The sequence below is a fragment of the Gadus chalcogrammus genome, chromosome 16 (assembly GCF_026213295.1).
Source record: "Gadus chalcogrammus isolate NIFS_2021 chromosome 16, NIFS_Gcha_1.0, whole genome shotgun sequence".
NCBI classification, from domain to species: Eukaryota; Metazoa; Chordata; class Actinopteri; order Gadiformes; family Gadidae; genus Gadus; species Gadus chalcogrammus.
The window spans coordinates 35,824,033-35,850,484 of NC_079427.1; the positions used below are offsets into that span (position 1 = coordinate 35,824,033).

The 26,452-nt window shown below is 45.7% G+C and overlaps 1 protein-coding gene across 1 annotated transcript in view; it reads left to right on the plus strand.

Annotated features, from left to right (window-relative positions):
- kalrna (kalirin RhoGEF kinase a) overlaps positions 1 to 26,452 on the plus strand; it is a 303,497-nt gene that overhangs the window by 67,923 nt on the left and 209,122 nt on the right. Inside the window, exons 2-7 of the mRNA XM_056610756.1 lie at positions 9,891 to 10,080; positions 10,543 to 10,716; positions 14,834 to 14,917; positions 19,361 to 19,492; positions 22,498 to 22,620; positions 23,642 to 23,764. Coding sequence (XP_056466731.1) covers positions 9,925 to 10,080; positions 10,543 to 10,716; positions 14,834 to 14,917; positions 19,361 to 19,492; positions 22,498 to 22,620; positions 23,642 to 23,764 — 792 coding nt within the window. The 5' untranslated portion in view covers positions 9,891 to 9,924. The remainder of the gene's footprint in view (positions 1 to 9,890; positions 10,081 to 10,542; positions 10,717 to 14,833; positions 14,918 to 19,360; positions 19,493 to 22,497; positions 22,621 to 23,641; positions 23,765 to 26,452) is intronic.

The following is a 26,452-nucleotide window of genomic DNA, read 5'->3' on the forward strand; positions in this document are numbered from 1 at the left end:
AGAGAGAGAGAGAGAGAGAGAGAGAGAGAGAGAGAGAGAGAGAGAGAGAGAGAGAGAGAGAGAGAGAGAGAGAGAGAGAGAGAGAGAGAGAGAGAGAGAGACCTCTGTACCAGATAGTTCTCTGCTAAAAATGTGAATGTCTTCTTGTTAAACATGGGGAGGGGCTTGTATTGGTCTAGGCTGAAGCTGCCCCCAGAAGGTCTGACCCCAGCGGACAACATCCGGTTAGTCCTTCACATGAACCGTAGAGCCAGCAGCACTTCAGGACATTGCTGCCCGGGCTGAAGGTAGTCTCATGGTCCCATGGTCTCAGACACAATCCCCAGACGAGCCTGACCTCACCTTTACATGTCCAGAGAGGTCCCATCTTCAGTGGATCCTATTGGAGGATCGAGGGGCGCCCCACCTGGCTGTAGCTCTAACGTTCAGTGTTGCTCTCTCTCTGTCTCTCTCTCTGACGCGCAACCTGCTGATATTCAGATTGGCTGAAAGCAGCAGAGATGGAGTACAGAGGAAGGGATCTCTTTGACAGGTAGAGAGATAGGACTCAGATTCTAGTGCTACAAAATGAGCCTCTAGTTGAGCTGAAGAATGGGTTTCTACATAACACCCCTCACCTGCTACTGGTTAGTGAGGATCCGATAGTTGAGCTGAAGGATGGGTTTTCTACATAACACCACTCACTTGCTGGTTTTGTTGTGTGTGTATGTGTGTGTATGTGTGTGTGTGTGTGTGTGTGTGTGTGAGAGTGTGCGTGTGTGCAAGTGTCTGTGTGAGTGCTATGTGGGTTGTGTGTGTGTGTGCGTTCATGTGTGTATGGGTGGGTGCCAGAGGTAGCGTGGCCATCGGGAAGATCGGGAGTTTACCCGGGTGGCCGATCCATTTATGTGGGCCGCGGCAGTAATTAGGGCCGCTGGCATCCCCTAGCGGCCGCTGTGCCATTGGTCACACGAACGAGCAATCGCGAAATGCAAGAGAGATACCCGTTAGGGCCTCTTCCCTGCCCCCTCTCCCCCCCCCCCCCCCCCCCCCCCCCCCCCCCCCCCCCCCCCCCCCCCCCCCCCCCCCCGTCAGGATTCCTTGCCCAACAAACCCCCGCAGCCTCCAACCCCCCCCCCCCCCCCCCAACAACTCAGCGCAAGGCCGGTACGGTAAGCTCCAGGTATGAAAAAGTGCCCAACTCTACCCCTGGTGGGTGCTGTGTGTGTGTGTGTGTGTGTGTGTGTGTGTGTGTGTGTGTGTGTGTGTGTGTGTGTGTGTGTGTGTGTGTGTGTGTGTGTGTGTGTGTGTGTGTGTGCCTGTGTGCGTTTGCATGTGTGTGTGTCCGTTAGAAGGTATTGAGCACTTAACTTCCATTATAGGCTCACCCTATTAGAAGGGGAGAGAGAGGAGAGAGGGGGAGAGAGTAAGAGCTCTGTGGGTTTTTTGTTCAATGACAGAGATTGATGGATGTGGTTTTCCTCTAGAAATATGAGGATTGTAAGAGAGAGAGAGAGAGAGAGAGGGAGAGAGAGACGCTTTTAACCTAGGCGACTTAAAACAAGTACCTTGTCAGAAGAAAGAGAAATAACCATCTATTCCTGTCTGTACATTTCAAAGTCCAAGTGAATTCTGAATAAGTGAGTCTTGAGTCTCTTGTTTCGGGTCCAGGTGAACTCTGAATAAGTGAGTGTTGAGTTTCTTGTCCAGAGTCCAGGTAAACTCTGAAGAGGGGAGTTTTGAGACTCTGGAAGCTTGGTAGCGACTCTGCGTTCCTGACTTCAGCAGAGAGTTTGCTCCACCGAAACAGAAGAGTTGTGACTCTTTTCTGCAACCTTTACTTGCTCCTATATCATACCAAATCATTAATCAGTATGAATGTGGTTGCAATGCAAGCCACACTATTGTGATCATGTTTCCAATCATTCTTTGGCCTCATTTTCAGTAATTATCCCCTCCAAAAGTTTGAGGGAAACATGTAACAAATGCCCAAAAATGTGCTTTATATCAGTGCATTGTGCTATTCATACCATGATGTGACAAGCATGGTATACTTTTTTTGAATATTTTTTTATTATATTGTAGCAGGCTCGTGGGTTCTGGGTTTCCACGCTACGTTGAATAGTAAACCACACAACACAAAGAGCAGTTCAAAGTTAGGGTGATTTATTTACAGAGTAAATACAACCAACAGGGTGGGAAAAGGGTCATCCACCTCAGTTCGGGTACAATCCGTTATCCGTAATCCATCCAATTCACTTTCCATCTATCGCTCTCTCGTTGGCCATACAGCACTTCCAGACGATCACACAGATACTGTCTGTACTTCTCTAGGCTTCCAAACTCACACAGCCCCTGTCTGTAGTTTGTTAGCCCTTTTAACCCCCAAGCACCCCTGCTTAATGATCCTCAGGCTTGCATCACATTTGTCACATCACGCATAGACTACTGCAACGCCCTCCTCACCGGACTCCCCACCAAACTCATCAACAGACTGCAGATCATTCAGAACTCAGCCGCCCGGATCATCACCCAGACCAAATCATCTGACCACATCACCCCTGTCCTCATTCAACTTCACTGGCTCCCAGTACACAACCGCATCCAATACAAAACCCTACTCCTCACCTACAAAGCTCTCCACAACCTAGCCCCCAGTTATCTCTGCGACCTCCTCCAAGAATACACTCCCTCCCGCTCCCTCCGCTCAACCTCTGCTGGACTACTATGTATCCCCACATCACGACTCACTTCAATGGGTGCCCGGTCATTCAGCTGTTCAGCACCCAGGCTCTGGAACTCCCTCCCCCCACACATAAAACAGTCAGACACCATTACAACCTTCAAGTCACAACTCAAAACTTACCTGTTCAAACTCGCACACAACGTCTAACTGATCACTGTTTTGATTGTTTTTTTGTTTTGTTTTGTCTTGTTTTTGTTTTATTTATTTCTTATTGCTTATGTTTATTTATTTATTTATTTACTTATTTATTTATTTATTTTTTCCACAATGTCTTATTTAAAAAAAAATGTATGATGACTATATGCTCTGTAAGGTGACCTTGGGTGTTTTGAAAGGCACCTCTAAATTAAATGTATTATTATTATTATTATTATCGGTATAGGGAGGAAGTCCATATAAGGCTTGGGGGTGGAACAAGCAGGTTGCCAGATATACCACTCCCCTCACTCCTTCCTGCCGTCTGCCACAATATTATTAACATGGAAAAAGAATGGAGCAAAAATACAAAAATCTACCACTCCAAACGTGATCACCTGAGAGATGTCAAACAAAGTAAACATATGTAAACCAGAAGTATGAAGTTACTGCTCCGACCACAGGGTCTTCGTAACCCGGCGTCAACCTAAACGGCCACACCCCGTTTGCCACCAAAAGATGACCCTTGGTATCTTGGCCTTATTTGAACTGAAGAACCTTTCTGCCTGTTTAAAAAAAAATTAACAATTTGCTTGAAGGAAAAAGCTAATGACACCAAGTGCACTATAAATGCTCCTGAGAACGTCCTGATCACAATGGATATTTAGTTTTTCTTCAGATTCAGTAAAAATTTTGCGAGAGTTGCATGAATAGGATTTAGGAAATGAGTTGCCATTTGTCCCTGGATCAGATGTCGGCTTCAGAGACCTCAAGGACATGAACCTGGTCCACAAGGACCTCTGTCCTGTGGAAGGCTTTGAGTCCACAGCTAGACCAAGGACTTCAGCTCAAAGGGCTGACTGGAACAAATATAAATTGGCAGAGATTGAGGAGCAATATTTCTCGAATTATAACTTCTCGAATCATAGTCATCAATTATTCACGATAAGTGAATTCCAAAGGTCCTACCATTGGAAGCTTCTAGTGCTCGAGCACAAAGAGCTAAGATAGGAAACATACACCATGTTCAGCTTGTGTCTCAGAGGATCTTACCAATAATCTAGCTAGGACGTGGTCAAGGCCCGTCCTCTCCTCTCCTCTCTCCTGTCCTCTCCTCATTCTCCTCTCCTCTCCTTCTCTCTCCTCCTCTCCTCTATTTTATGTGGTCAGGCCTGTGGTAAGTTGGACTTCGTGACAGCTGTTGCTAGGGAACAGAAGGGTCTTACCTGTCCCCTTCTGTAGCCATTTATACCCTCAGACGTGACATGAGAAAGAGAGAGAGAGAGAGAGAGAGAGAGAGAGAGAGAGAGAGAGAGAGAGAGAAGGGGGAGTATGTGTGCTCATTTGTATTTCGATGCTAATGCAGCTATGCTATCTCTTTTACCAGGGTCCTTCAGGAGCGATCACATCAGGGCGTCTGACGTCCTGCCCATCTTAAAGGAGAAGGTCGCCTTTGTGTCAGGTTAGTAACAAGGGAAAATAACCCCTAACCCTTCAGCGTTAGTTCCTTGCCCTACCTATTGAGGTTACAATGTCTGTGGTTGGTCTCTCTGTCTGTGGTCTGTCTCTCTCTCTGTGGGTCTGTCTCTCTGTCTGTGGTCTATCTCTTTGTCTGTCTCTCTGTCTGTGGTCAGTCTGTGCTCTGTCTTTCTTGCTGTGTTCTGTCTCTCTGTCTGTAGTTGGTCTCTCTGGCAGTGATGTGTCTCTCCTTCTGTCTCTCTGTCTGGGGTCTGTCTCTCTTGCTGTGGTCGGTCTCTCTGGCTTTCTCTCTGTCTGTGGTCCGTCTCTCTCTCTGTGGTCTGTCTCTCTGTCTGTGGTCTGTCTCTCTCTCTGTGGTCTGTCTCTCTGTCTGTGGTCTGTCTCTCTATGCTCTTTCTCTCTGGCTGTGGTCTGTCTGTCTATATCTGTGGTCTGTCTCTCTGTCGGTGGTCTGTCTCTCTGTGGCCTGTCTCTCTGTCTGTCTGTGGTCTGTCTCTCTATGCTCTTTCTCTCTGGCTGTGGTCTGTCTGTCTATATCTGTGGTCTGTCTCTCTGTCGGTGGTCTGTCTCTCTGTGGCCTGTCTCTCTGTCTGTCTGTGGTCTGTCTCTCTCTCTGGGGTCTGTCTCTCTCTCTTTGGTCTGTCTCTCTGTCTGTGGTCTGTCGCTCTCTCTATGGTCAAGTATTGTCAATTCCAACGTTGGATTCTGACCCATGGTGCATTAAGTTTAAAATGATATAATTTTGTAAAAAGAAATAAGTAAAATGCATAATAAATAAATTCAAAATAGCTCAAAATAGTTCTGAATAGTGCAAAGGTATGCAAAATAAAACGGTATATATATAAAAAAGTAAATGGTCCGGGGTTATTGGGGGCAGATGGGAGGGGCTTTCAGAATTCAGTGGGGAGGGAAGGGAGAGAGTTGAGCTTCCTGACAGCCTGCTGGTAAAAACTGTTTCCCAGTCTGGTGGAGCCGGCACAGAGGCTGCGGTACCGTCTCCCAGAACGTAGGAGGCCGAAAAGGCTGTGTGAGGGGTTGCTGGGGTCACCCACAATGCTGGTTGCTTTGCGGGTGAGGCAGGTTCCATAGATGTCCAGGAGAAAGGGGAGTAGGACACTGATGATCCAACCAGCAGCCTTCTCCGTGCGCTGCAGGGTCTTGCGGTTGGATGCAGTGCAGCTCTCATACCACACAGTGATGCAGCTGGTCAGGATGCTCTCGATGATGCCTCTGTAGAAGGAGCACTTGATGGATGGTGGCCTCTTGCTCTCTTCAGCTTGCGGAGGAAGTAGAGGCACCGCGTTGGAGATGAGACCAACCATGGTTGTGTCATTCGCAAACTTCACAATGTGGTTGCCACTGAAGGACGAGCGCAGACGTGGGTCAGCAGCGTGAAGAGCAGGAGGCTGAGCACACAACCTTGGTGGGCCCCCATGCTCAGAACGGTGGTTCTGGATGTGTTGCTGCCGACCCGCACTTCCTGAGGCCTTTCACTGAGGAAGTCCAGCAGCCAGTTGCACAGGGAAGAGCTGAGCCCCAGCTGGTTCAGTTTGCCGATCAGCTGCTGAGGGATGATGGTGTTGTATGTTGAACTAAAGTCTATGAACAGCATTCTGACCTATGAGTTTTTTGTGTCCAGGTGGGTGAGGGCTGGGTGAAGAACAGAAGAGATAGCATCCTCAGTGGATCTGATACCTCAGTATGCAAACTGATAGGGGTCCAAGGTGGTGGGAAGGGTGGATTTAATGTGAGCCATGACTAGCCGAGCAAGGCAGAGCAGCATGATTATGGAGGTCAGTGCAACGGGATGATAGTCATTGAAAGTCGATGGTGAAGGCTTCTTTGCAACAGGTATGATGGTGGTGGCTTTGAAGCATGACGGGACAACAGCCCGACTCAGAGAAGCGTGGAAAATGTCTGTGAAGACATCTTCGCGCTCCTCTGCACAGTCCTTCAGCACACGACCAGAGATGTTGTATGGACCTGCAGACTTTTGGGTGTTGATCTTGGAGAGGGTACTCTTCACACTGGCTTCAGTCAGGCACAGGGCCTGGTTGTGGGGAAGAGGGGGTAGTCTTCTGTGGGGGCATGCTGTTGTGGGTTTCAAACCTGGCAAAGAAGCTGTTGAGGTTATTCAGCAGAGAGGTGTTGCTGTCACAGGTCTGTGGTGAGGGTTTGTAGTCCGTGATGGTCTGGATCCTACACCACAGGCTCCGTGTGTCTCTGCTGTCTTTGAAGTGTCCGGTTATTTTTTGAGGTTTGGCTTTCCTGATGCCACGGGACAGGTTGGCCCTCAGGCAGGCTGCGTCCCAAGCTCTTAAGGCGGTGTTCCTGGTACTCAGGAGCACGCAGACTCCTGTCAGCAATGGCTTCTGGTTAGCCCGGTGGTGATGGCTCTGGGGATGGTAACATCAGCAATGCATTTGCTAATGTAGGAGGTAACAGTCAGAGTACTCCTCAATGTCTGTAGTAGTTGTCGTGGTAGTTGCCTGCCTGCTTAAACATCTTCTAGTCAGTGGTTTCAAAGCAGTTCTGAAGTGCAGCAGAGGCCCCCTCTGGCCACACAAACACCTGCTTCAAAACCGGTTATGGTGACTTTCACCTTTGGTCTGTAAGCTGGCATTATGGCGCATTTCCACCAAGTGATGCGATTAGGTCCGGTACGATTGGGTCCGGTAAATGTAGTACAGTTAGGTGGGGTCAGGTGCGGCTCAGTTACGGCTTGCGTTTCCACCGCCGACAGTACCCTTAATGTAGGGCGGGGTTTAGGCTGGATGGCCATAGTGCGGCAGCTACGTAAGCATAGTGACATCATAGCAGATATACACAGTGTAGCCTGCTAATATATCTAATCAAAAAGAAGAACGTGACACATTAAACAAAAATAAACAATTTAGGACGTCCAAAAGGGACGGCAAACTTTTTTGCAACATTTTCTTCTATAAACTATGCTTTCACAGTTGTCCAGAAATACCTCTGTGTTACTGTGTTTGTTTGTCGTCATCCCCCTGTCGCCTGGAAGTGATGATGCTTTCAACAAATCAACGGACAGGGTGTGTGTCTCCAACTTTTTGGCACCCTTTCAGACTGCTTGGTACCCCAACAGAGGAGAAAAAAAAAATTGGTATGGCTAATTGCGGCCAAGTTCGGACCCCGCCCACTTTTGGCGGTGGAAACGCAAACCGTACAGCACCTAATTGCGCCTAACCGTATCGCATCGCTTGGTGAAATGCACCATTAGCATGACACTGATGTAGTCTGAGTGGCCGATGTGGGGGAGGGGCGAAGAGTTGTAAGTACCTTTGAGTGGGGTTTAAACCAAGTCCAGAGTGTTACTTTCTCAGATGTTGCTGGAATTGGGGGAGAACAGATTTGCATGATTATAATCCCCAGCGAAGATGTAAAAGCCGTCTGGGTGGGCTGTCAGATGCTCACCGATGGCGTTATGAAATTCCCAAAGTGCCTAGATTCTATCAGCGTTGTTGGAAGTGGGAGGGATATACACAGCAACAAGCAGAGTCGCCGTTATGACTCTCGTTGATAGAAAGGACAGCACCTTACGATCATAAACACATCGACGTCAAGCATCACTGATGTACACACAGACAACACCACCTTTCTTTTTTCCTCTTTTCACAAGGACTCTGTCTGAACGGTGGCACGTGAACTGCTCAAGCTTAATGGCTGAGTCCAGGATGCTGTCGGTTAGCCATGTCTCCGTAAACACATAAACACAGCCTTCCATCACATCGCGGTTCGCAGACCTCAGCAGCTGTATATGATCCATTTTATTGTCCAGAGACCTTACGTTCGCCAAGAGGAGAATTGGAGGAGTAGGCCTGTATGGCGTATTAACCAGCCTCGCTTTAACACTTCCGCGTTTTGCAGACGAAGTAGTCCAAGCTCCTGTGAATCGTGTCTCAGTGAGTCGGATAATACTTCCTCAGAAAAGTTGCGGTCAACCTTTCTGTTAATGTCCAATGCAAACCGTCGGCTGTAATTGTGTTAATCCGCGGGAAAAGATGAAGAAAATTTAGGAAAGGACTCCATATTGGAGTATTGGAGTCTCTCTGTCTGTCTCTCTGTCACCCGTTCTGTCTCTCTACGACTCTGTCTGTCTCTGTCTGTGGTCTGTCTCTCTTTCTGTGGTCTGTCTCTCTGTCTGTCGTACTTCTCGCTCTGTCTGTCTCTCTCTCTATGGTCTGTCTCTCTCTCTGTGGTATTTCTCGCTCTGTCTGTAAAATAAGATGTCTCTGCGGTCTGTCCCTCTATCTGTGGTCTGTCTCTCTCTCTCTCTGTCTGGCTGTCTGTGGTCTGTCGCTCTCTCTGTGGTATGTCTCTCTGTATGTGGTCTGTCTCTCTCTGTGGTCTGTCTCTCTGTCTGTGGTCTGTCTCTCTATCTGTCGTACTTCTCGCTCTGTCTGTCTCTCTCTCTATGGTCTGTCTCTCTCTCTGTGGTATTTCTCGCTCTGTCTGTCTCTGCGGTCTGTCCCTCTCTCTGTGGTCTGTCTCTCTCTCTCTCTCTCTGTCTGGCTGTCTGTGGTCTGTCACTCTGTCTGTGGTCTGTCTCTCTGTATGTGGTCTGTCTCTCTCTGTGGTCTGTCTCTCTGTCTGTGGTCTGTCTCTCTGTCTATCTCTCTCTCTGTGGTATGTCTCTCTGTCCGTGGGCTGTCTATCTCTGTCTGTCTCTCTGTCTGTGGTCTGTCTCTCTGTGATCTGTCTCCCTGTCTGAGGTCAGTCTCTCTGTCTGTGGTCTGTCTCTCTGTCTGTGGTCTGTTTCTCTGTGGTCGGTCTCTCTGTCTGTGGTTGGTCTCTTGGTCTATGTTAGTAAAGATGAAAAGACCCAAAATCTGCATAGTAACTTATGATCCATTAGAAATCAGAATTAACGTGTGTGTGTGTGTGTGTGTGTGTGTGTGTGTGTGTGTGTGTGTGTGTGTGTGTGTGTGTGTGTGTGTGTGTGTGTGTGTGTGTGTGTGTGTGTGTGTGTAGGGGGGAGGGATAAGAGAGGAGGCCCAATCCTGACTTTTCCCTCCAGAAGCAACCATGACAGGATCAAACACGAGGAGCTGAAGAGACTGGTCACGTACCTGTCTACCGTGCCCAGGTACATGCACACATGCAATCACACGCACATATACACACACTCACATGCAAGCATGTGTATAATAAGTGTGTGTATGTGTATGTGTATAATGTGTGTGTGTGTTGGTGTATAATGAGTGTGTGTGTGTATAATGTGTGTGTGTGTGTGTGTGTGTGTATAATGTGTATGTGTGCAAAATAAGTATTTTGTATTATGTGTGTGGATAATAAGTGTGTGTGTGTGTGTGTGTGTGTGTGTGTGTGTGTGTGTGTGTGTGTGTGTGTGTGTGTGTGTGTGTGTGTGTGTGTGTGTGTGTGTGTATGTATGTATGTCAATTGTGTGTGTGTGTGTGTGTGTGTGTATGTGTATGTATAACAAGTGTGTGTGTGTATAATGTGTGTATGTGTATGTATAATAAACGTGTGTGTGTATATGTGTATGCATAATAAGTGTGTGTGTCATCAGCGAGGACGTGTGTAAGCGGGGCTTCACGGTCATCATGGATATGCGGGGGTCCCGCTGGGAGCTGATCAAGCCGCTGCTGAAGACCCTGCAGGAGGCTTGCTCCCAGATATGCGTGGCACTCATCATCAAACCAGACAACTTCTGGCAGAAGCAGAAGACCAACTTTGGCAGCTCCAAGTTCTCCTTTGAGGTGACACTCTCTCTCTCTCTTTCTGTCACTCTGACTCTCTCTCTCTGTCTCTCTCTTTCTGTCTCTGTCTCTGTCTCTCTGTCTCTCGCTGTCTCTCACTGTCTCTCGCTGTCACTGTCCATCTCTCACGCTCTCTCTCTCTCTCTCTCTCTCTCTCGGTCTCTCTCTCTCTCTCTCTCTCTCTCTCTCTCTCTCTCTCTCTCTCTCTCTCTCTCTGTTGTAAATGGTTCCATAGGTCTCCCTATCTATCTGAACTTTCTCTCTCTCAGCTACATTATACATATAATACTAATATTAGTATCAGCATTAGCTCTAACTAGCATTAGGCTAAGAAGCTTGGTGTTAGTGTTAGCTACTACTGTTTGTTACAGACAAGCATGGTGTTAGAACTAGCAAGGTATGAGCATTATCTTCACCTTAGAGTGAGCTGTTGTTAGCATGAGTGTTTGTTGTGTGTTCCAGACCAGCCTGGTGTCGGTGGAGGGGCTGGCTAAGCTGGTGGACCCATCCCAGCTGACGGAGGACTTCGAGGGCTCACTGGACTACAACCACGACGAATGGATGGACCTCCGCGTGGCACTGGAGGAGTTCATCTGTAGCGCCGCCCACCTGCTAGCCCGGCTGGAGGAGCTGCAGGTACACACACACACACACACACACGGACGGACGGACGGACGGACGGACGGACAGACAGACAGAAAAACACACAAAAACACACAAAAACACACAAAAACACACCACACACTGATACACACACACACACACACACACACACACACACAGACAGATACACAAACGCAAAACTATATACACAAACTATACTCCTTTTACATCTATGTATGAGAGTGTATAGTTGTGTATGGGAGAGAGTATAGTAGTGTGTGTGAGAGAGTATAGTAGTGTGTAAGAGAGTATATAGTTGGGCATGTGAGAGAGAATAGTAGTGTGTGTGAGAGAGTATAGTTGTGTATGTGAGAGAGTATAGTTGTTTATGCAAGAGAATACAGTAGTGTATGTGAGAGAGTATAGTTGTGTATGTCTGTAACGGTGCGGCTGCCACACACACCGGGATTTACATGTACCCTTTTATTAAACACACACAGAACATTCAAACACTTTCATTACACCTTCAACACACAAAAAAACATACGTTATGAGGAAGCCGGTCATGGGACATGGCACAAACAAACAAGGACAAGACGTAAAACACTCGCGTTACGGTTGCGCTGGCTTCCGGGTGCCGGGGGCTGCGGGAGGACCCGACGTGAAGTCCGGAAGAACATTTGTGCGGTGTGGGGGTGACATCAGACGGGCGAGACCAAGTGTGTGGGAGGAGAGGGGTGTGTTGGGGTACTTGGGGAATATTTAAGGTGTCAGGGAAGTAGGGGGTAAGGATGGGGTTTAGACAAATAGGTCTGTAGTAAGGTGTGTAACTAGGGGTGGGGATAGGTAAATCAGAAATGTGTAGGGGAGGGTTAATTGAATTAAGAGTGGGATGGGTCGGGCCATGTAGGATATATTCAGGTCCAAATCATGTAGGTGGGGCAGAAGGGTCTGAGGTGAGCGGGAGACAACACCTGGCTCTTTGACCAGCCCAGGGTTTTAGTAGTGCCGAGGGGAGGACTGTTGTTTCGAGATTATTGGAAGTTTAGATTAGTGACAGTTATGTTGAATTATTGATTTGATTTTTCGGTTTATTCAGTTTGCATTTTTTGCCTCCTGATGGACATTTTTGTGCCTGAATAAATTCTTGCCAACGGCCTTGCTCACATCGGTCGATCTGCCTCCAATCCTTCCGCCGCAAGGCCAGCCTGGTAACAATGTCAGAGAGTATAGTTGCATATTCAAGAGAATATAGTAGTGTGTGTGACAGAGTATCGTTTTTGTCATGCAAGAGAATATAGTAGTGTGTGAGAGAGAATAGTAGTGTATGTGAGATAGTATTGTAGTGCGTGTGTGTGAGAGAGTATAGTTGCAAGAGAATATAGTAGTGTGTGTGAGAGAGTATATTTGTTTATGCAATTTAAGAGAATATAGTAGTGTGTGTGAGAAAGTATAGTAGTGTGTTTGAGAGAGTTTGAATGAAACAGCAGTGATTTTGATTCCCCAGTTCCTGATTGTTTGACAGAAGAGGTGGTAGCTTCTGGTGCTCAAAATACTGCGCTGTCATTTTCACTCTGGAATTTCCAGCGATTCTGTTATGCTTCGTTCGCACCAAGAAAATTATTTGGTCGGTCGCTTGTTCGCCTGGTCGCCTGAGTTTGCAAAGCTCCCACTTGTGAACGCCAATTCATTCTCAACAGTCTCTACGTGTTGTGGAAGTACCAGAGACGTCAGAGAAACCGATGCAAAATATTCTAATCTAGAACACTCCGGGAGCTCCGGCGGGGGGGTCCTGGAGCTCTATATCTAAATAAAATAAGATGATATAATGTATAGATATCTGTATAATATAATATACAATATAACGGCCAAAAGTTGTGTGCGCCTCCGGATTATATTATGAATCTTAAAGGGGACATATTATGGCATTTTCGTAATAAAAATGTAATAAAAATCTGCACTACAAAATCTGAGTCCATTGAAAATGTAATAAAACCTGATAATGTAATAACTTCCCGATAAGGTAATAAAGTGCATTTCCCAATAATGTAATAAACTCTTTACCAATAATGTAATAAAGTGTTACATTAATGGGAGGTTATTACATTATCAGGTTAGCCTTCATTTCGCAAGTCCTGATTATGTAATAATTGCCCAATATTGTAATAATTGAACAGCAGACCACCCATTACTTGGGTTCAAGTGGTATTAGGCAACACTAGCTCAAGAGCTCTAGCGCCACCAACAGGTCAAAGTTTAATGTTAATTAACTTTTGACCCGTTCATCCCTGAGCAGAAATGGTTTTCGGTAGCTAATATAACTAGTGTCACCCGTAGTAAAGAAAAAAATAGAAAAACTCTAACTCTAGTCAGCTAATGCGAAAAGAAAGCTTTTTCTCATAGCTAAAAGTCACTCAGATCAGCTTCACTTATTTGTTTCTTCTGGAATGACAGTAGCTTTTGATCCTCTCCCAGATGGCAATTGTCAGTTTTCAGCTATGGCTGACCAGTTTGCAAGCTTGGGAATATTTCGCTCATTCACCACTCTTAGACAGGATATTGTATCTGATTTGGTGGCAAATCCTTTTGGTCTTGATGGCACACCTTTGTTAAATTTTGTTACTGATCAAAACTGGGATGACTACATTAATGGCATGGGTGAGTTGGGAACTTATGGAGATCACATCACAGTGGCCGATGAGAACTCCTTTTCTTCCTCAAGTCCACTATCATCTCCTTGGTCTTGTCCTTGTTGAGGGTGAGGTTATTGCCCTCATACCATGAAACTAGACTGGCCACCTCCCTCCTGTAGGCCACTTCGTCCCCGCCCGTGATGCGTCCTATCACTGCGGTGTCGTCCGCAAACTTCAGGATGGTGTTGTCTATGTGTGAGGCGACACAGTCATGAGTGAACAGGGTGTAGAGGACTGTGCCGTGCCAATGTTTGTGATGATGCTGGCTGAAGTCCTATTTCCAATCCTGACAGATTGGGGCCTGCCAGTCAGAAAGTCCTGGAGCCAGTCACAGATGGTGGGGTGCAGACCTAGTGTAGACAGTTTGTCGGTGAGTTTGTGGGGGATGACTGTATTGAAGGCGGAGCTGTAATCCACAAAGAGCGTCCTGATGTAGGAGTCTTTATTTTCCAGATGGGAGAGGGAATAGTGGAGAACAGCAGCGACAGCATCAGAGGTGGACCTGTTGGGCCGGTAGGCATATTGCAGGGGGTCCAGGGTGTTTGGTATGCTGCTCTGAATGTGGGTCAGCACCACTCTCTCAAAGCACTTCATAATGATTGGAGCGAGTGCTACTGGTCTGTAGTCATTCAGGCAGCTTGGTGGGCTCTTCTTTGGAACAGGGATGATGGTTGTGGTCTTGAAACAGGAGGGAACTGTGCAATGGCTGATGGAAAGGTTGAAGATGTATGTGAGAACATCAGCCAGCTTGTTGGCGCATGCTCTGAGAGCTCGCCCAGGGATGTTATCTGGTCCGGCTGCCTTGCGAGGGTTGATGTTCCTCAGGACTCTGTGTACCTGTCCTGATGAGACAGTTGGTGGGGGGAGAGGGGGAGGGTGCTATCATACATTAGTCACCATGTCTGTGGACACATTTGTATACAGTAACATACCACCCCCCCCCCACCCCCCCGCCAACAAAATCTCACTCTGAACTCAGTTCAAAACTTGAGAGTCCTGTATCTACTATATATTATATCATCTTATAATATTTATATATAGAGCTCCAGGACTCCCGCCGGAGCTCCCGGAGTGAACACACACTCACTGATGCATACTAACACACACACACTCGCACACACAAACACACTCATGCACACACACACACACACACACAGACACACACACACAAACAGACAAATACACACACACACACACACACTCACACTCACTGATACACACTAACACACACACACGCACACACAGACACAAATAAACACAAACTGCTAATCTGCTGCTATACAAGCGGTGCTTCTAGTGGAATGATAATAATTTACACACAAAGACATAGAGAGAAAGACAAGGCCACTGTGTGTGTGTGTGTGTGTGTGTGTGTGTGTGTGTGTGTGTGTGTGTGTGTGTGTGTGTGTGTGTGTGTGTGTTTGTGTGTGTGTGTGTGTTTGTGTGTGTTTGTGTAGGAGCTCCTGTGTAAGAAGGACTTCCCGCTGGACGTAGAAGGATCTCGGCGCCTCATCGAGGATCACACCCTGCTCAGGAAGAAGGTAGCACTTTATATATACTAGAGTTTCCGCGTGTGCATTGCGCGCTCAACTAGTTCTTATTAAACCCATAACTATAATGTTTAACGCCAGTCCATAATGTACCAAATTTCTGAGCACATAATATAATAACATTTTGCCTATAATGTTACAACGTATACATGAGGGTGATTCACACTTGGGGCCCTATTTTAACAGTATGAAACGCAAGTGAGAAGCACCAAGCGCAAAAAAGGGTTGGTCTGAAATAGCCTAATTACCCGTAGGTGTGGTTTGGGCCTAACGTGCAATATACCAATGAGAGTGCCAGCTCCCATCCCCTTTAAGAGCCATGAGCGCATTTGAATCTGACGAGTTGATATTTTGACAGCGCGTCTGCAGTCTCCGATGAGACAGATGCCAATTTCAAACTTCAAATGGCTCAGTTTATGGCCAAATAATAAGGCCTAATTCACACGTGGAATAAGGTTTTCTTCCACATCTTCAAATACTGAGTCATATTTTAAGGGCGCATGCATAATGTTGCTTGTGCACCTCGCGCATACACTTTGCTTCTCTCATCTACCTAGCCACACATTCTTGGTAAATTATTTGGGAAAGATCAGCTGATACAGCAGTAATAAGTTGTACTTTTAAATCAATGCATCTGCAAACACCGTACAGCAAACACATATTTTCTTGACACAGATATCGTGTACATGCCCATAACTTTTAGGATTGATGAGTATTTGATCGTGAGAAAACATTGTTTTACCGCGAGTGAGTGTTAAAAAGAATGAATGAGTCCGGGCGCGCGCGTGTGTATGTGTAAAACACACGCGCGCGCCCATCTGTTTAAACACACGCAAACTAAACACTTCATGCATAATACAGTCCATGGCAATGTATATTAACGGGGGGACACATGATATAAGGAACACAAGTCGATAACGATAATGCATACAATACTGATAAGAAACAATGTTTACAATGTATTGCGTATAACATTAAATATCCTTAAATAGAACCATATAAAATAGCATCTGAACAACGCGCCACTGACTTTAAACCAGGTATTTCCTGGTTTGTGGAGCAAGTTTCTAAAACTGCGAAATATCACCAGGGAACGTTTGCGCCAGAACACGCCTCCTCCTTTCGCCGAGCCGCCCCTTGGGGCGCAAGATGATTCCCTAATTTACTGACGCGTTGCGCAGGAGGGAAAAGAACGCTCTGCGCCAGTTGCAAACTAGCAACGACACATGCGCCAGTGATTAAGTCAATTGCGCCGGATGCAAGAAGTTGTTTTGGATGATTCATGCTTTATATGCCGACATCGATGTCTTTTAGAAATCAGTAGAATCAACGGGGGGTGTAGGGAGGTGGGCTTGCAAGGGGCGGGATTTGACGTAGGGCCTAGGTTCGCAAGAGGCGGGATAAGTGTGGCAATCATCTTAAATGTTGCTAAAATGATGCCACATACATTCTGTTGCATCCACAAAATACGAAGCATCGATCGATGAAAAGATTGGAGCATGAGTTAGAGACAAATAGAAGAAACTACAAAGAGTATAAGCCTTCGCGAACGACTGCGTTACTGGAGAAAGCAAGTATTTGTTTGACTCGTTTAACATATAACAAACAAATGTAGTTGATTTCTGTGTTTACCTTAGAAAACAGGGAGTGGAGGGACGGGACCCTATAATGTTCAGCTAACTGTTGTCAATAATATGAATTAAAAAATAATTGTATATATACGCGTGCAGCTGTGAACTTGTGTATTGTATGTATATGTATTGTAATTGATTGTATGATGTGTACTTTTAGGGTTAAGACCTATCTTTAAGCGTTCACCACGAATGACTCTTAAAAGCATTGCCAACATTTAAATATTCTTAAATGTTTGGTTCAGCGAACAAAAGGCAACAGGCTGATTATCATTTAGAGGGCCACTCAATGACATGCAGAAGCATCATCAACACGCCCACTTAACTGGTGTAAGAAATACCGACTTTCTACTCCTCATTCGTATATAAGGTAATTTACATTTCCTACTACCTCAGAGGTAGCATTATTCAATGTCAGGATATGTTTTTCACACATACGGCCCATCAGGAGAGTAGCCAGAGAATATCAGGACTTACACGTTTGTCTGAAAGCAGCTAGTGTGTGAGCATTTGATTACATTATAAAATGAGTCAATTTCTGGGTTATAGGGGTAATTGATCAATGGAAAGTGTAATATACTATGCATGCAAATCAATTATGCAATGCTTACTTGATTCAGGGCTCAAAGTGCATTGACATTTAAAAAAATGTATGCCAACTACTATTGGTTGGGTGACAATAATAATAACAAGGGTTAGTAATTTACAGGAGCACCTTAGTGAAATAAACGAAGTGCTAAGGCAGCAAGCTACCTAACTATAGTGAAATAAAGCACAGGTTTGTGGGGGTGAGGGGGAGAGGGAGAAGGGGGGAGGGGAAGACAGGGCAAGATTGCGGATTGTACATTGGCTACCTAACGTGAGAGTTTGAAATGTTCAAGGAGGTGAGTAATAATACGTTTGAGCAACAAAATGTAGTCTTGTGGTGGACTCTATAATAATTCACCATACTCTGTTATTGACATGTTTTCGTTTTGGGATATAGGGACGCTGTCTTTTTAAGAGATAGTGCAACTTTTTTCTTGATATGCCGGTCTGTGCAACGTTTGAATTAAACGGTTTTTATATGATAAAATGATCAACCTGCTACGACAGTCAGAAAGGTGGGGGGGGTATTAACATCGCAAGACATTGTAGGGTTGCTCAAGGAGGTGGGTTTCGACGGCGGGGCTGTTATCTCGATCTTGCTGTTGTCTTGCTGTTGTCTGTGTCTGCGTGTGCGTGTGTGCGGTGTGTCCACGCGGGCGTTTGTGCAGCGTGTCTGCGTGTGTGTGTGTGCCTGCATGCATGTGTATGGTGTATGTGTGTGAGTGTGTGTGTGCGTGCTTGCTGTGTGTGTGTTTGTGTGTGAGCTGCGGGTTGCTTGGCACATGCGCACTGACCAAGTGTGCCGGAGTTACTTATCCAACAGGCCTGCTATTATATAGTAGTACAATTATATATTTTATTTTTACATTTTATTTTATTAGCATCTGCATCTTAGGGTTATCGGCTAATTTGATTGGTCAGACCACAGACATGGGCTGCATCCGAATACCTAGTACATACAATTTCTGTCTAGTGTCTACTACTTGACCATACTACACTTGACTGTGTAGTACGGTCTACAGACATGCGTAGAACGCCTCCGAACGCCGCCGAAACTCCACCGGATGTTTGGAGATGACGTATCTCCCCCCAGATGGCGGCAAAATTTACCTGTTTTCCGTCTTGTTATCGTTGCTATTAAATAAAAAAATGTCTCTTTCTACGCGAATGTCTCTTGAAATGGATATCTCTGCTAGAAGGCGTCGTCGTCGGTCATCTCGTAGAGCGACTTACCGGCAGGTTATGTTGTATATATGTGGACATTTGGTAAGTCATTTTTTTGGAATAATAATAATACATTTACAGTTATTTGTTACTCCGTGAAAAAGACGATTGAAGTTAATTTTTCCTTTTTTATTGAACACACACACACACACACGAATAAAAAGCCGCTGTTGGTGGTGTCGGGTCAGCCATCTCTTCTTCGTTTGTTACCAGACTCCGGTTGCATTGTGGGATAGCGTAGTGTGGTCCGTGGTTCACTTTGGCGGTAGTATGCATTCGGAAATGACTTCCGTACTACAGAATGCATACTACAGTATTCGGACGCGCTAGATTTTTCGCATACTACAAAATGCATACTATATAGTATGCAAGTACGAGTATTCGGATGCAGCCTGGGTCTTCTGATGGTCGTCCTCCATGATGTATTGTTCATGCGTGCAGCTCATTTAACGTTTTTACACTGCCAAATATGCTCGTCTTATGCTCGCCTTTATCCCCGGCATGGTCCGCGCATTTAAACTGACCGAGGTGATGTACCGGCTTGATTTCGCACCCCAAATTACCCTTTCGGACCCTACACATATTGGGGATTTCATTTGAAAGTAAATGCGATAAGACGGCTTCACGGGTCGAGGGGCGGGACTTGGGTAGAGGTGTTGCTGCGTTGTCTCTACAACAGAGACAATGCAGCAATATCAACATCAGTAGTTCTAATTGGACGGTGAAATCCACAAGCTGAAGACCATCATGGGAGAGAAGGTGATGCAGTCACATTTAACGAAGGCAGGGTAAGATGGTGCGATCTACAAGAAAGCAACAGAGGTACCAACAAACAATCAGGATATTTACTGAAAGCAAAACAAGCTCCTCTAGTCTCTTCGCTCCTTTCCTCTCCTCCTCCTCTCTTTCCCTACCCTCTCCTCCTCCCCTCTTCTCTCTTCTCTTCTCCTAATTCCTCTCCTCTCCTCCTCCTCTCCTCTCCTCTCCCCAGGTCCTGAAGGCTCCGGTGGAGGAGTTGGACCAGGAGGGCCAGCGTCTCCTCCAGTGTATCCGCTCCAGTGATGGCTTCTCTGGGAGGAACTGCATCTCTGGCTCGGCTGACTTCCAGAGCCTGGTTCCCAAGGTGACGTGTGACCTGCGACCTAAACACCCTGTTAAACATCTCTGTCTTGTCCACTTGTTCCCTAATCCCCTAATGCCTATATAGAAAACATTGTGTAGGACACTATTTAGGGAACAGGTAGGGAATAGGGGGAAAATAACTTTGAGCAGGTGATCAGTGGTCTAACGTGTGCATGTCGTCACATGGGACAATCTGCATTGGAACCTTTATGGCCACCATCTCTTTTGGATGAATCCCGTGTCCAAGAAAATCTCTATGGGTCATTGTATATATTACCACTAATAAACCACTGTTCACACATCCACACACACCGTAAAGTTATGCTAGAGGTGTCCGGGAAGCCTGACCCTCTTACGTAACGTATGCAATCATCAAATCAACGGCTCCACACACTCCGCCCAGACAGAGCTCCACACGTCCACACACACCGCTCTGACAGAGCTCCACACAAACCCCCATAGACAGAGCTCCAAACACAATGCCCGGACAGAACTCCACATGTCCTCATGCACGGCACAGACAGAGTTCCACGCGTCCACACACCGCCCCCAGACAGAACTCCACATACACCGCCCAGACAGAGCTCCACACGTCCACACACACCACTCAGACAGAGCTCCACACACACCACTCAGACAGAGCTCCACACGTCCACACACCGCGCCCAGACAGAGCTCTACGCATACCAGTGGAGGCTTCTCCAGTGAGGAGAGGGAGGAAGATCGTCCTTAAAATTGTTAAGAATAAATAATGTAGATTGCCCAGACTACATTATTTAAATATGACTACTTTAATGCCTTTGTATATGTCATGTTCGTTTCTCTGGGTAAAGGGACATTAACACCCCCTATCGCCTATTGACAATAACTGCTGGAGGACCTCAGCCTCCATTGACTCCTATTAATTTCCCCGGCAGTGTTGGCTGCCGGTGAATATCATGGGGTTCAATGGGAGAGAGGAGGAAATTCCTCCTCTGAGTGGGTGTGACTAGCAAAGGGATCTGAATCGTGCCATCATCTATTCACGAATAGGCTGGAGTCCTGGCTGCGCTATGAACCGATAAGCAGGAGCCCTGGCTGCGCTATGAACCAATAAGCAGGAGCCCTGGCTGCGCTATGAACCAATAAGCAGGAGCCCTGGCTGTGGAGCAGCCCGGAGGAGAGGGACTATCCCCTCAAGTCTAGGCTATGAGAACCAACAAACCCGCTCAGTCGTATGCCTCGCTTCCACTAAGCGGTGTGCTACTGTTTGTTTTTTATTGGCGTTTCCACCGAGCGGCGCAGTTCGGTGCAGCTCGGTTCGCTTATATTGGCGTTTCCACCGCCAAAAGTTGGGCAAGGTCCCGAAATAAACGCGCAGAGCCTACCTATTTTTCGACACTCCTTTGTTGGGTTTCCAAGCCGTCTGAAAGGGTGGCGAAAACGTGGAGCTACACACGCCGTTATTCTGAAATTACTTCCCCTTTGGTATGGCCAGGTCACTGATATCTTTGCAACGCAAACAGCGAGGAGGATTGACTTGATCTATAGATGAATTCCCTCAATCTTAATTGGCCACCAATGACCAACATTCTGAAACATCCATTAACATCCAAATTTGCCTCAAACAATGTTAGGCTTACAGCCCATGAAAAGTAGTCACTCTGAATAAATAGTTGTGAAATAATGTTCTTGTTGTTCTTTTAATTGTTTGTTACTCTGACCGTTCTGTTTGATATTGTGGAAAGAATGTTAGTGAATGATTCAGAGCATGATGCATTTTAAATGGCATCACTTTTGGTCTTGTGTCTTCATTTTTCTTAAAACAATTGTAGCTGAAAACAAACATAGACAAATTACAACAAATAGCTTCAGTCATTGAGGGCAAAAATAGGCCCAATGATAGGCCCAGATTTTCTTTTTGAAGAGTAGGCCTGATTTGACTAATTGGCTATGCATCCTTTCCTTCTGCCCTTGTATTCCAAGTACAATGCTGCCACTGGTTGATTTGTATCAATTCGATTCACATAATTATTCCTCCCTGCTATTTTGTAGTTCACCAAAACACCCTGAAACCACTTGAGTCTCACATACTTATGCCACCATATGCCACTAACAGAACAAGCAGGCCAATGGCAACCAAGCGCGCAGTCCTTCCTCCCTCACTTTAAAAGCTAACCCCCAGACATAGCTTCACACACACACACACACCACCCAGACAGAGCTCCATACGTCCACACAGAGGGTCTCATAGTGTTTAGGGAGACATAGGATTTTACTCTCGCTGATGGTATTATTTCAGTAACAGTGATATAATTAACAATTATTCGCCAAAGGCGAAGTGAATAGTGCGGAATAGTAGGGCTATTCCCCACTATTCACGGAGCCTGAGGTGAATAATTGTTTTAGTATATCCTACAAGTGAACACTCCAAAAATAAACAAGATAAAACGGCTTGCCGGTATTTATTTGTTTTTATTAGACGAGACATTTTGCTATGAAAACAATATCCAGATTTTGAGATCTCAATCATCTCAAGCATTGCCCAATACCCCGAGATAGTGAACCAATTAAATTGCGCCATCTTAGGTGTTTCACTTGTAGCATAATGGCATAGAAAGATTACTATGTTGAAGAACATACGACAAATTACTACGTTTAAATCAGCAAAAAAATCAATTGCTCTCTGATTGTCAACGCTGATATGTTTACTCTAATGTTGCCTCACTCACTAATAAGAGATATCATTGACCAAGAATATCATTTAATTGTCTGTAAATATGAGCAGGAAATGATATGTGTTTGGTGAAAACCCTTAAATGGCTCTCTGACCTCCGTAAGCCCTGGTCCCATCGCCATCCACCCAGGTCCAGACCCAGCAACACACCCGCATGACGGGACCGCTCTGCTACACCTCCAACACATGGAGCACCTGGAACCGGTCCAGAGCTCCCCAGGTGGAGAGCACCTGGACCCGGTCCAGAGCTCCCAAGGTGCAGGCTGTGACTGGTCTCTCTGACCCCCCAGGTGGCCAGTCTGCTGGATAAGCTCCACTCCACCCGCCAGCACCTCCACCAGAGCTGGAGCTCCAGGAAGCTCAAGCTGGACCAGTGCTTCCAGCTCCGCCTCTATGAGCAGGATGCAGAGAAGGTCAGATCTGATCGGTCCCCGTCACAGCTTGGGAGGAGAATCTTATAACTGTAGTAACAGGTGGAGGAGAGAACAGATTAGCTGTAGTAACAGGTGGAGAAGAGACAGGTTGTAGTTACATGTGGAGGAGAGACCAGATGGGCTGTAGTAACAGGTGGAGGGGAGACCAGATGGGCTGTAGTAACAGGTAGAGGAGAGAACAGATTGGCTGTAGTAACAAGTGGAGGAGAGACCAGGTGGGCTGTAGTAAGAGATGGAGTAGAGACCGGCTGTAGTAACAGGTGGAGGAGAGAACGGATGATGGAGATGTAGGATAAAGATAGGGGCGAGCAAGGAAGAGAGGTTGTACAATATCTCCTAAGCCATATACCCTAAGAGGGTGATGATGACAGAGAGAGGAGCCTTACTGTCAGTTTATTGGCACTCCTTTAAAATAATCAATTACTAAAACATCCCATATCTTTGAAAAGTAATTCAAAGTGTATTCCCTCACGTTAACAGGAGCTAGGCTACTGCCACTCTTTAGGACATACAGCTAACAGGGATATCATTTCTCCTTTACCTGTTATAGTGATGTCATCTCTACTTTGAATGTTATAGTGATGTCACTCCACTGTAGATGGTATCATGACGTAATCTCTACTGTAGATGTCACAGTGATCTCATTCTACTGTAGATATTATGGCGATGTCACTCTACTGTAGATGTTATAGTGATGTCACTCGACTGTAGATGTCAGAACCTCACTATAACAGGTAAAGGAGAAATTATCCCTGTTAGTTGTATGTCCTACAGAGTGACAGTAGCCTAGCTCCTGTTCTTGTGAGGGAATGCACTTTGAAATGTTTTTTGTAGTTGATTATTCCAAAGGAGAGCCAATAAACTGACAGTAAGGCTCCTCTCTCTCTGTCATCATCACCCTCTTAGGGTATATCGGTTAGGGTATATCATACAACCTCTCTTCCTCGCTCGCTCCTCATCTCTGCTGTAGATGTCATAGTGATGTTATTGTGTTCTCCAGATGTTTGACTGGGTCAGCCACAACAAGGAGGTGTTCCTGCAGAACCACACAGAGATTGGCGTGGGCTACCAGCACGCCGTGGAGCTCCTGACCCAGCACAACCACTTCGCTATGAACTCCATGGTGAGCATCGGGGACACAACACCACAACATCTGGCCAGGACAAACCAGGAGCCGCAACGCCACAACATCTGGCCCACCATTTCTAATATCACCCAGATCAAACTACCATGACCCAAAGGTCTTCAGCTCAAACAAAACATGACCACAACAATAAAAAAGCACTAGCTACACTAAATCATGTAAAAATCTTGTGATTATAATTTGCTATAACTTTTCTCCAGATTAAACCCATGAAGAAGATGAAAATATGTTTAACCTTTTTTAATTTAATCTTTAGAACACAGAGAAAGCCTCCATTGTTGAAGTGGTATTTGCTCACCCTTCTTGTTCCATCAAAGGTTATAGGCACAGATTGTCCGACACACATTTCCTTGAAAGCACGTACAGAGAGTGTTTAACTCTCAACAAAACTCCTTTTAATGGCTCCAACATACCGGCCCCTAATTGTGATACTACAGCAAAACAATTACCTTAATTAAATGATATAGAGACAGATAACAAGTACAAATTTAAACCACTGAAATCTTTCAAAAGTATATGAGATCGCTTGTCAATAACATATCACATCCATTGACAATACAATACAATTTACATTATCTCCTCTTGAATCCCCCCCAAAGTCCATGTTACATGAATGTCTCTTGCGTTGCATTCACCATATGCAGACCTTAGGCAGGAATGATGGTTGAATCAGTGTAGAGTTCATGTATGCAAGGAAGGGTGAAGGATAGTGTGTGCAGGGCCATGTTTGTGTGCAGGGCCATGTTTGTGTGCAGGGGCATGTGTGCAGGGGCATGTGCATGTCATTCAACTCAGTTTTCAGCTTCCAAAAGCAAGCAGAGCTTATCGACGGGCCTTTGCCGGGTCTTTGTTTAAACCAAAACACTCCGGACGAGATCTTTGGGCCCAGGCAAAGTGTTTACCACATGGCCAAGGGGCCATAACGTCCTTGGTACAGTTTCATCTACGATGACAACCACATCGTTGATGAAAAGTTTCTTCTGGTGTTAGTCCACTTTCGGCGTTGTTGCATGAGTGGCAGATATTCTTTAATCCACCTCTGCCAGAACAGGTCCGCAATGTAATGGACTTGTTTCCATCTCTTTCTGCTGTAGATGTCGTCTTTGCAGAAGAGGGCAGGTGGCATGAGTGGTTAAGCGTTCAGTTGCATTAGGTGGTTCGCTGTGACGGTTTTAAATCGTTTGGAGCTGGGTTAGTGTTGGGTCTGTCTTTGAGAATTGACTCGACTTCACATAGAGCTGTCTGGAGCACTTCATCGTCCACTGTTTGATGTTTCAGAACGGATGCAAGCACCTTTTTTACCAGTCCGATCAATCGTTCCCACACTCCTCCAAAGTGGGCTCCTGACGGAGGATTGAACAACCAGGATACCTTACTGGTCAGCAGTGAATCCTGGATTCTTTGATGGTCCAGCTGTTTCAAAGCAGACTCCAGTTCCTTCTGAGCACTAACAAAGTCGGTTTCACGATCTGTTCTGATGGTGGGTATTGTTCCTCTACGACATAGGCCGTATCCAAGGTGCTCGCCACTTCCAGGTGAACAGCTCGACTAACCAGACAGGAAAATATGACTCCCAATCATTTGACCAGTGATCTGACCAGTGATGGAGTTCATCTGTAGGTTGATCTGCAGGTTTGGTGTTAGTCACATATTCCTTTGCCTTTTGGCTTTGAAGAAGCAGGAGTCTTTTAAGTTTTAGCAACCAGCCAACAGCTCTCCGTAGTTTTTCCAAGAGGAGAAGTGTTCAATGAGGTTGCTGGTTGCACTTTTGCTTATACTTAAACAACTCACAGAAATGTCATTTTCAGTGTTGGTCAAGTTACTTTAAAAAAGTAATTAGTTACAGTTACAAATTACTTCTCCCAAAAAGTAATTGAGTTAGTAACTCAGTTACCACATTGTAAAAATAATTAGTTACTCAGCAAAGTAACTGGCGTTATATTTCATGTTCTATAACGCTGTTAGGTTCTATAACATCTTTAACGTCGAAGATGTTTATATTAACTGATTGAAGAATAAAACCACTATATACAGTATTTTAGAACATTTGGTATTTATTTGAACTCAATAGATTGCGGCCTGCCATATGATGCATAGAAATAAAACATAGAAAATAAATATTGAAAATAAAATTCAAGTGCAAATGTAAATTTGGGTAAAAAGAAACAAAGGAAAATCTGGCTATTAAGTAGTGCAATTCTCTACCTGTATACCATTGCACAATAAACAGAACACTATCCAACTCTTAAATATTCAATACAACAAATCGAGCGTTGTTTGATTGAGAGTGTCTCCGTTTCCTTCTCTGGAGCTCACGCTAGCTGCATTTGGGCTTGGGGTTGGGTTAGCAGCTGCAGCAGCTAAGTGTCATATTCGCATGGGTTGATGTAAGGTGCTTTATTAGATTTGAGTTACTTGAGGCAGACGTGGATAAAGTTTTTTTCCATGGGCATAGCGTGCATGATACATACACATTCTTGCCTTTCATTTCCATGAGTGAGAAGTACTGCCGGTACTTCCAGTTAGAGAACGCTACGTCTGAATTTCCCTGGCTCGTCGCCATTGTCGCTGTCTTGAGCTGTAGTCAGAGCGTGCAGTGAGACAGAGTGAGCAGGGCATCCGCCCACCCAGCCAATCATCATCGCCTTTGCAACGGTGTCATCATCC